General features: G+C 49.6%; 1 protein-coding gene across 1 annotated transcript in view; it reads left to right on the top strand.

Moving 5' to 3' along the window:
* SYN3 (synapsin III) overlaps window positions 1-11,018 on the top strand; it is a 443,545-nt gene that overhangs the window by 421,059 nt on the left and 11,468 nt on the right. The window contains exons 11-12 of the mRNA XM_023527457.1: window positions 3,649-3,783; window positions 4,692-4,813. Coding sequence (XP_023383225.1) covers window positions 3,649-3,783; window positions 4,692-4,813 — 257 coding nt within the window. The remainder of the gene's footprint in view (window positions 1-3,648; window positions 3,784-4,691; window positions 4,814-11,018) is intronic.

The following is an 11,018-nucleotide window of genomic DNA, read 5'->3' as shown; positions in this document are numbered from 1 at the left end:
AGCCCCCGTCTCTCACGGGGCCACGACCCCCTGCCATCCTCCAGGACCATCACCTACTTGTCCCTGTAGTCCTGTGCCCTCCGCCACCGCCACCAACTTCCTGTCCATGCTCCTCCGGATCCCACAATCCGCCGCTCTCCTCCCTGACTCCTCTCTGTCTCTCCCGGCCCCGCACCCTCCTCTCCCCTCTCTTCTACGCCCCTTCCTTGTCCCCCACAATCACAGCTCACGACTCTCCACTGCTTTCCCCTCAAAATGCCCCTCTGGCCTCGGAGTTCTCCCTTCTCCCCAGTTTCACACGGGCTCACACACACCCGCCTCCCAAGAGCCGCTTCTGGTGCTCGTCACACGGCAGCCGCGGGCAGCGCTGACACTGGGCCAGGTCGCGGGAGGGAGAGCCCTGCGGCTGCCCCTTCCTGGGGAAGCACATGGCCGGTGACCTCCGGAGCCAGCTCCTCTCCTGTCCCTGGGACTCGGAGCGGGGAGCCGGCTCAGAGGCAGTCGCACCCGCGCCCAGGGAGCGGCTGCCCTTGGAAGCGAAGGGGAGCGAGTCCCGATGGACAGTGGACGCAGCCCCCCCACCCAGAAGCCCCCACGGAGGAGCTGCCTCTGCACTCGTGGGTTCGGTACCCCCTCTGGGGACCGGGCCTCCTCACGGGCAGGAGTGAGTGGCTTTTCCTCTGGCAGCCACCACACCTGAAATCCCCCACTGTGGCCCTTCCCGAAGGAGATGTTGAAAGGGCCTCGAGCAGAACGACCACCCTGCACGCCTGCATCCCAGCCGGGGCCAGGCTCTTCCCTGGCGGAATGAGCCCCACCTTCCCTGAGGTGCCCTGGGACCTTCAGACCAAGGGCAGGCCGAGGGCCCTCCAGCCTGGGCGTTGCATCTCTTGAAACCCCTCCCGGCCCTCCTGCCTCTGCATCTCCTCACAGGACCACCAGACACGAACTCGGGTTTGGCACACACGCACTCATTCATTCATTCATTCCTTCGCCACGAGCCCCGACCCTGGGCGCCAGCCCCTGGGCCAGGTGATGGGGCTGTAAACACGGTAGCAGAGACCCTGCCTTCTAGAGCTCCCATGTAGAGAAGTGATCGATCGCAATCAACAGAGGAGGGACTCTCCCCTCCCCTCCGTCTTGTGAGCTTAGCCCCTTCTCCCTGCTTAGCGCCCTCTCTGCCCTCTCTGAGCCTTCCTGCCTCTCTGAGTCTCCATGACTTTCACTCCTAGGAAACAAAAATCTGTGCTCGTGGGCCCAGGCTCCCTGCCTCCAGACACTCAGAATGGTCAGGGATGAAAGATTTCTCATGTTAAAAAAAAAAAAGCAAACTTAGAGTTTGGACTTCAAAAAACAAAAAAAAAACAACTCAAAAACGTTCCAGAGGAGAAAAAAAAAAAGATGACTTTTTCAGATGGTATTTTTCTCTCAGAAACATTGAGGAGTTGTTTTCCTTGCTTTTGGGTTTAGGGTGGAGTCGAGGGAGATGAGGAACTTGCTACCAGGAAGATAAAAGGTATTTTTTTCCCAGTCTGGAAAAAAAAGCAGAAGAGATCCAAAAATACCGATCTCTTCAGCCACCTCTGTGGTGAGAACATAAAATGTGTGTGACATGTTTTGTGAAGATCCTCAAAGAGAAATATTCAGGGGACAGACCCTTGAACTTGTCCTTCATGACCTGTCCGGAGAATGACATTGCTCACTGGAAAAAATGTTTCCCCTGGGGAGACCAGAGTGTCCACTTCCTTTGGCCGTGTCCACCATGGGGATTCCAAAATGCCTGACCTCAGGTTCCTTGTGGTGGCTGTTTTCCACTGCACGGAATGTAGGAAACAGAACCCAGAACAGAGAGAGGTGGGCAGGGTCAGGGGGAGAAGGGACAGGCCTGTGTACATTTAGACGAGCTCCACAGTCACCACCCAGCTCAGCCCACGTTGACCGAGAAACTGTCCACGTGACAGGTACTGGGCTCTGGGATGGCAAGGGCCCAGGCCCAAACCACGGGGAGCTCAGTCTGAGGGCAGTTTCCAGGGCTGTGCTAGAGTCATCATTCACATCCCTGAGTTCGTCTTTCAGCTTCCCAACCACAGTGGGTGCTTTAGATTCCAAGACCCTTAAAAGTCCCAGCTGGAAGGGTCTTCACAGCTGCCCAAGCCCCTCAGCTTACGGGTGAGAAAAACAGTGAGCCCACAGAGGAAAGGTGACCTGCCCAACATCACACAGCAAGCCCACAGAAGAACCTAGCCTTGGAACCCAGGTTTCTTGTCCCTGCTTCTTACCCAGAGAGCTGTTTCGGTGCTTGGTGAGAAGTAGAAAGACCATGGTTTGCTGGCCATGTGTCCTTGAACTTGCCACTTCTTTGACCTTCAGTTGCCTCATCATTGAGATGAAGATAATAGTGGTACCTGCCTCAAAAAGCTCTTCTGAGATTTGTGTGAGATCATCCACACCTAGCGCTGAGAACAGTGCCCGCCTGGCACGTAGTAGGTGCTCAATAAAAATAGCACCCGTGCGCATCCCTATCATTAAGAACAGGACTTATCGCAAGGGCGTTTCACTCCCCATTCAACAGGTGATTTCCGAGGACACAGTGGTTTAACGGGACGCGGGGCCCGTCCTGGGGGCCTCGTAGTCTGGTTGGGGAGGCGCGAGCACACAGGAGATGACGGCGCTGTGGGCTAAGCCCTCCAGCGGGACGGCCGAAGCCAAGGCAGTGGGAGTACAGACAAAGGTGGCTTATCAGAGCTCACTCAGTCAGAGAGGGCTTCCCAGAGGAAGGCCGGGTGTGTGTTTGCGGATAGGTGAGTTAGCCCGGTAAAGAGGGAGCTGAGGGAACGGCGTACATAGGACCTGGATGGGAGGAAGAACCTGGGGGAGCCCCGAGCTTGGGGAAGGAGAGACGAGACAGTGAGTTTGCTGGAGGTCGGCGGGTGAGTAGGGCCGGCCAGGAGTGAAGGGGGAGGGGGAGAACCTGGATGCTTGGCCTATGGGACCTTAGGCAAGTCCCTTCCCACCTCTGGGCCTCGGTTCCCTGGCTGCAAAAAGAGCAGGTGGGTAAACACGACCTGTCACGTGCGTACTTTGCCCCTTTGAGGAACAGCCTGCTCCCCGGGGAACGAGTTTCGCGGCCAGGCCAGCGTGTGTTCTGCCAGAGCCCTGGGAGCGGGCTTTTCCTGTCCCTCTTCTCTCTGAACCCCGCCAACATCTGTGTCTTTTTTTTCTTTTTTTTGTCACAATCGAACCCCCACCTCATTGCTTCCGGCTTTTTGGAAAACCTTGCCCTTGGGCCAAAGTTCAGGAAGCCAGCCCCGACCTTGGGCAGGGGCCAAGGGGGGAAAAGACGGGGCGGAGAACAGCTCCCCAAAAAAACAGCTGAAAAGGCCAGGAAAGGCTGCTTGGCCCTCTGTCGCATTTCTGTAGTCCGGCGAGTGTAGACTGCATTGAGCTGAATCCAGGGAGTTGACTTAGACTGAACTGCGGGGAGCTGGTTATCTCGGGAGGGGTCATTCCCAGCTGGAGGCGCTGGGCTGGGTGTTTACACGGAGAACATCGCCATCTAGTGGTCACTTCTGGTCTGAGCGCTGAGCCTGCTCTCCTGCCGGCCTACCTAGGCAAGGGCGTCCCTCAGGCGGTCTTTCTCTCCCGCAGGTGATGGACAGCTCGATGCCCCTGATCGGAGAGCATGTGGAAGAGGACAAACAGCTGATGGCCGACCTCGTTGTCTCCAAAATGAGCCAATTCCTGATGCCGGGGGGCACAGTACCCTCACCCCTAAGGCCTTGGGTAAGGTCCTCAAGAACAAAGGAGATTTTGTAGCCATAAGAAATGTCAAGCTGTCTGGGAATGGGGGGGCCCTAGGTCCAAAGGAGATATCCCCAGAATGGCACCACCCTAGGGAGTAAAGAATGAGGTATGGACAGAGACGGGGCATCAGAGAGAGCTTCTCCACCCTGCTCCTGACACGGTGTCTGGGAAGCTCGGGAGGAAGGGGCCCTTCCTCCCTTCACCATCCTGGGGAGAAAAGCCTTGTCTCAAATGGGCCCCTGGTGTCTGTGGACAGAGCTTATTAATGTCAGAAGTCGGTTGTCCCTCTGTGCCCTCCACCCTGGACCTTAGCAGGGAGCAGAGTGTGTGTGTCCATGTGTGTGTGTGTGTGTGTGTGTGTGTGTGTGTGTGTCCGTGTGTGTGTGCTTGCCATGTACACACATGCCCTTTGTGCAATCCCAGGGCACCAGTCAACAGAGACTGTTGTGTCTCTCATTTCCTCGCCCCCCGACTTTGACAAGCTCCCACACGGCTCCTCCCCCCACAGCCCTCACCATGGATTGCCAGATCATTCTCCAGAGAATTTGCTAGCTCCCCAGCTTTCTAGTAAAGCAGGTGTCAAAACCTGCTCCCCCTTTTGCCCACGAGAACTTGAGTCTATGATAATTGACGTCGGAGTAATGGTTGTACTTGGAGGGGCTGCTGGCTGGGAGGGGGCACGGGGTGGCCCTCTCCAAAGCAAAGATTCTGTCCCAATCTGAGTGGTCACACCCGTGTGTGCGCATATGCTGTGTACTTCAGAATTGCGCTCTTCATGTAAGTTTTACCTCAATAATGAAAAGATCTTTGTAAATCCTGCTCTCCCACCCAGGAAGTAAATGGCCGTGGTGACCACAACAGGCTTCTTTTCTCTTCTCCTGCTCTAGGCTCCGCAAGCTAAACCAGCAAAATCCCCCGGGCCAGCCCAGCTGGGGCCTCCGCTGGGACAGCCTCAGCCACGCCCATCCACACAAGGTAGGACCTGCGACAAACCCAGAGAAGTCACCCAGCAAAGATGTCAAAATGCACTGAGGGATCCATGTGTGATTTGCAGAAGGCACTCTGGAAAAATCCATCTTAATGCTTTATCCACAGAATATGTGCCCTTGCTTTATATGCAGAATAAATAAGACTGCAAGGTTTGCCGCCCTCTTAAAGTCAAGGAAGAAAGTCTGAAAGTAAATTTATTAAGTGCCTATACGTGCCAGGCACTGTGTTAGAGACTTTGCCATCCGTGTGCTCATTCTCAGCCTCCCACGCACTCTGCAAGGAAAACACTGATGTTTCTTTTTTACCGAAGCGGATGCTGAGGCTTTGTCCAAGGAAGCAGGACAAGAAAATGGCAGGTTTACAAGTCTGGCCTTTCAGACCTTCTAGAAAGTGTTCGTTTGCTAGCCACTGGTGGTGCCTGATTATAGATTTATGAGCCAACTGGCTAAAGGGAAAAAAAAAGAAAAGAAAAGAAAACAGAACTTTACATATTAACTTGTTGGTTGAAATTGTTCCTCAAAAGATGTTCCAGCATTACTATTTAAATGACACCATTTCTTAGGGAATGGAAAAACTATTGACGACAAGATGAAAAGAAATCATGGCAATAACTAATTTTCTCTCAGAAGGTCCGCTGCTCGGGTGTCCTCACACACCGTCCCGTGTCCCGTGTCCTCTCTTGCAGTCAGGGTCTTCCAGGCACAGTCACAGCTCTAGTGCCAGCTTGGAGCTTCAGAGCAGTTTTGCATCAAGGAGCCGGGCCAGGCATTTTCACAGCAGCCGTTTAAGGATTAGCTTTAAAACCTATCAGACAGAAAGCATCACTATCGCGTCATGGCCCCCTGAGTCACTATTATTAAAGTTAACAGATTCATCGCTTCTAGAGAAAATCAGCCTTGGGCATGAAAAGGCTTCCTCTTCCACAGGTCTTAGACGAGATGCCCCATTCATCTTTTTTGTCTACGCTTCTCTTCTTGCGAAAGCAGAAAGCAGTTAAGAAAAGGGAAACTGCGTAATTTATATAACGGTGTACGAACGAACACTGGGATTCTTCAGCAGATAAACGCGTGTTGAATCTATTTCCACGTCCCAGTACTTTGCAGTCTTGGGCGAGTTATATCACTCTTCTGAGCCTCGGTTTCCCCAATGAAAAAGGAGGAAATCACAGCCCCCCTGTTTAGATATGGGGGCCTGTGCATGCGACAATGCAAGTGAGGTGCCCAGCACAGAGGCGCTTAGAAAGCGTTAGCTCCTACTACTAATAGCTGACTATTAATAACATTTATATAACTTTTACTATTTAAAATTTCCTGCTAACAACTTATTTCTTACTAACAATTGTAATCGACACGTTGTTCTTACTGATGATCGTCATTGACAATCCTTATAACTCACGCGGCCCCACTGCCCTCCTGCCTGGCGATAAATGTTCAAAAATGACTTATTCGTCACCCTGCCAGGCTCCTGGCTGTGCCTCTGCCCTACCTTCTCCTTCCCACTCTGCCCAGGACTCACTCTTTAAAACACATTTGAACAGAGCACTTTTAAAACAGAGAGCTACTGTATTCTGGTTTCCTCTCTGGACCAGAGTAGAGACATGCTTGATAAAGAGATATTATTTTAAGGGACATGAGGCTAAACACACTTTTAGTGAGTTGAAAAACAATCCATTTAAAACCAGTTAAGATAATTAAAGAAAATGCTCGTCGAATTAACATTCGGATTAAAAATAACAAGGCTAATTTAAAAACAATGCTTTCATTGAGTTCTCAAAATAACGAGATCACATTATTAACTTGTTTTTGAACTCACTGTTTATTTTCAACTCAGTAAAAGTGAAGTTTTATTTTAATAAGCCTCATCATTTTTAGCACCCATCTTGTGCTTAGGCAAATACTCCCTATATATAAGTTAATGTTTTTTGTATGTGCTCAAATAAAAAGTACTACGCCGTTTGCTTTGCCAAGAAGCTGAAAGAAATAACGAGAGTGTCTCTTGATGAATCCCAGGTGTACAGCAGGGACTCAGTGAATGAGCGAGTGTCCAGATTTTCCAAGATTTTATCGGGGGAGGGTGGGGAGAAGAGACTTAAGATAAAAGTAGAAAACAGATGTTTTCTTTGACCTGCAATGGAAACCAACATTTTAAAATCTAGATGTGTGTGTGTGTGTGTCCGTGTGTGTGTGCTTGCCATGTACACACATGCCCTTTGTGCAATCCCAGGGCACCAGTCAACAGAGACTGTTGTGTCTCTCATTTCCTCGCCCCCCGACTTTGACAAGCTCCCACACGGCTCCTCCCCCCACAGCCCTCACCATGGATTGCCAGATCATTCTCCAGAGAATTTGCTAGCTCCCCAGCTTTCTAGTAAAGCAGGTGTCAAAACCTGCTCCCCCTTTTGCCCACGAGAACTTGAGTCTATGATAATTGACGTCGGAGTAATGGTTGTACTTGGAGGGGCTGCTGGCTGGGAGGGGGCACGGGGTGGCCCTCTCCAAAGCAAAGATTCTGTCCCAATCTGAGTGGTCACACCCGTGTGTGCGCATACGCTGTGTACTTCAGAATTGCGCTCTTCATGTAAGTTTTACCTCAATAATGAAAAGATCTTTGTAAATCCTGCTCTCCCACCCAGGAAGTAAATGGCCGTGGTGACCACAACAGGCTTCTTTTCTCTTCTCCTGCTCTAGGCTCCGCAAGCTAAACCAGCAAAATCCCCCGGGCCAGCCCAGCTGGGGCCTCCGCTGGGACAGCCTCAGCCACGCCCATCCACACAAGGTAGGACCTGCGACAAACCCAGAGAAGTCACCCAGCAAAGATGTCAAAATGCACTGAGGGATCCATGTGTGATTTGCAGAAGGCACTCTGGAAAAATCCATCTTAATGCTTTACCCACAGAATATGTGCCCTTGCTTTATATGCAGAATAAATAAGACTGCAAGGTTTGCCGCCCTCTTAAAGTCAAGGAAGAAAGACTGAAAGTAAATTCATTAAGTGCCTATACGTGCCAGGCACTGTGTTAGAGACTTTGCCATCCGTGTGCTCATTCTCAGCCTCCCACGCACTCTGCAAGGAAAACACTGATGTTTCTTTTTTACCGAAGCGGATGCTGAGGCTTTGTCCAAGGAAGAAGGACAAGAAAATGGCAGGTTTACAAGTCTGGCCTTTCAGACCTTCTAGAAAGTGTTCGTTTGCTAGCCACTGGTGGTGCCTGATTATAGATTTATGAGCCAACTGGCTAAAGGGGAAAAAAAGAAAAGAAAAGAAAACAGAACTTTACATATTAACTTGTTGGTTGAAATTGTTCCTCAAAAGATGTTCCAGCATTACTATTTAAATGACACCATTTCTTAGGGAATGGAAAAACTATTGACAAGATGAAAAGAAATCATGGCAATAACTAATTTTCTCTCAGAAGGTCCGCTGCTCGGGTGTCCTCACACACCGTCCCGTGTCCCGTGTCCTCTCTTGCAGTCAGGGTCTTCCAGGCACAGTCACAGCTCTAGTGCCAGCTTGGAGCTTCAGAGCAGTTTTGCATCAAGGAGCCGGGCCAGGCATTTTCACAGCAGCCGTTTAAGGATTAGCTTTAAAACCTATCAGACAGAAAGCATCACTATCGCGTCATGGCCCCCTGAGTCACTATTATTAAAGTTAACAGATTCATCGCTTCTAGAGAAAATCAGCCTTGGGCATGAAAAGGCTTCCTCTTCCACAGGTCTTAGACGAGATGCCCCATTCATCTTTTTTGTCTACGCTTCTCTTCTTGCAAAAGCGGAAAGCAGTTAAGAAAAGGGAAACTGCGTAATTTATATAACGGTGTACGAACGAACACTGGGATTCTTCAGCAGATAAACGCGTGTTGAATCTATTTCCACGTCCCAGTACTTTGCAGTCTTGGGCGAGTTATATCACTCTTCTGAGCCTCGGTTTCCCCAATGAAAAAGGAGGAAATCACAGCCCCCCTGTTTAGATATGGGGGCCTGTGCATGCGACAATGCAAGTGAGGTGCCCAGCACAGAGGCGCTTAGAAAGCGTTAGCTCCTACTACTAATAGCTGACTATTAATAACATTTATATAACTTTTACTATTTAAAATTTCCTGCTAACAACTTATTTCTTACTAACAATTGTAATCGACACGTTGTTCTTACTGATGATCGTCATTGACAATCCTTATAACTCACGCGGCCCCACTGCCCTCCTGCCTGGCGATAAATGTTCAAAAATGACTTATTCGTCACCCTGCCAGGCTCCTGGCTGTGCCTCTGCCCTACCTTCTCCTTCCCACTCTGCCCAGGACTCACTCTTTAAAACACATTTGAACAGAGCACTTTTAAAACAGAGAGCTACTGTATTCTGGTTTCCTCTCTGGACCAGAGTAGAGACATGCTTGATAAAGAGATATTATTTTAAGGGACATGAGGCTAAACACACTTTTAGTGAGTTGAAAAACAATCCATTTAAAACCAGTTAAGATAATTAAAGAAAATGCTCGTCGAATTAACATTCGGATTAAAAATAACAAGGCTAATTTAAAAACAATGCTTTCATTGAGTTCTCAAAATAACGAGATCACATTATTAACTTGTTTTTGAACTCACTGTTTATTTTCAACTCAGTAAAAGTGAAGTTTTATTTTAATAAGCCTCATCATTTTTAGCACCCATCTTGTGCTTAGGCAAATACTCTCTATATATAAGTTAATGTTTTTTGTATGTGCTCAAATAAAAAGTACTACGCCGTTTGCTTTGCCAAGAAGCTGAAAGAAATAACGAGAGTGTCTCTTGATGAATCCCAGGTGTACAGCAGGGACTCAATGAATGAGCGAGTGTCCAGATTTTCCAAGATTTTATCGGGGGAGGGTGGGGAGAAGAGACTTAAGATAAAAGTAGAAAACAGATGTTTTCTTTGACCTGCAATGGAAACCAACATTTTAAAATCTAGATTTGCAGCTTCTAGAGTTGCGGCTTCTCTTGATAGAGCCTGAGCTCTAGAAGCAATGGGCGTGAATTCCTCCAGAGTAACTGTCCCCTGAGGTTTAGTCACAGCTGCTCCCTGGAGAGAGCGAGGACTCGCCCATCACCCTCAGGTCCTCCTCCTCCCTGTTGTCACTGCCACAGAGACGCAGCCGTCAATTGCTATCTTCATGCTGCATCTCTTTAGAGAAATAGGCCTCTGAACTATGTTTTTATCTCAAATGGGAAATATTTTTTAAAGCCATGGGATTTTTCTGACACTCGCCTGCTTTATTTATGTAAGTACTTGCCTGGCCTTCTAGGGGTTTGTTTTGAGATAAATGAATCCTCCAGTTTACTATGATGCACAGCCACGAAAGAGGTAAAGAATGAATCGAAGCCATGTGCAATCAGCTGCTAGATGGGGCTGCCATTCGGTCCAACTCAGAAAGTGTGGCAGGCCCGTGAAAACGATCTAAGTGGGAGGGACGTTTGATGGCTGGTCCAGCGACTTCATTCTACAAACAAGGGCTCAGAAGCCCAGAGAGAAGTGACTCACCCACAGTCACCTAATGAGTTAATGGCAAGGCTTGAGTCAGGACCTGGGGCTCTTGGTGCCAGTGTGGTGTCAGGGCCACCAGACATGATGAGGTCATGCCGTCTGCAGAAGTGACCATCTGAGGTGATGTCTAAGGGGGAGGTTGGCTGAAATCTAGTCCTCAATCCCCTGGTACCTCACTCAGAGCCACCTCCACTGAAGGCAAGCACCTTTTCTTAATTCACACAAAGATGCGAGGACTCAGGCCAGCCCTGTGTGGTACAGTAAAAAAGAAAGAGGAAAGAAGGAAGGAAGGAAGAAAGGAAGGAGAGAGGGAGAGAGGGAGGGAGTGAGAGAGGGAGGGAGGGAGGGAGGGAGGTAAGAAAGAAAGACAGGACTTTTGAGTCAAAAAGCTCTAGGTTTGAGTCTTGGCTTTTCCCAATATTGAGCAAATCACAAAGTACCTGGGACTCAGTTTCTTTGTAAAAACAGAGCTGTTGATGATGCCTGACGCACAGAGGTGTTGTGAGGATGCCCAGCCCAAGGTGGACACGACTAGTGTTATGTCGTATCAGTATCAGTAGAGACTGGTGGAGCTTGAGTGAGTGGAAGCCACATGGTGAAAGGGCTACAGAGATGGGCTGAGGCCCCTTCTAACCCTCAGCATCCTAACCTCTCTAAAGTGGTCTCTACAACGCATGGCGAGAATACCACGGGGCATTACCCACTGTCCC

The sequence above is a fragment of the Pteropus vampyrus genome, unplaced genomic scaffold, assembly GCF_000151845.1.
Source record: "Pteropus vampyrus isolate Shadow unplaced genomic scaffold, Pvam_2.0 Scaffold16, whole genome shotgun sequence".
Lineage (NCBI taxonomy): Eukaryota > Metazoa > Chordata > Mammalia > Chiroptera > Pteropodidae > Pteropus > Pteropus vampyrus.
This window is presented reverse-complemented; position numbering and strand designations above follow the sequence as displayed.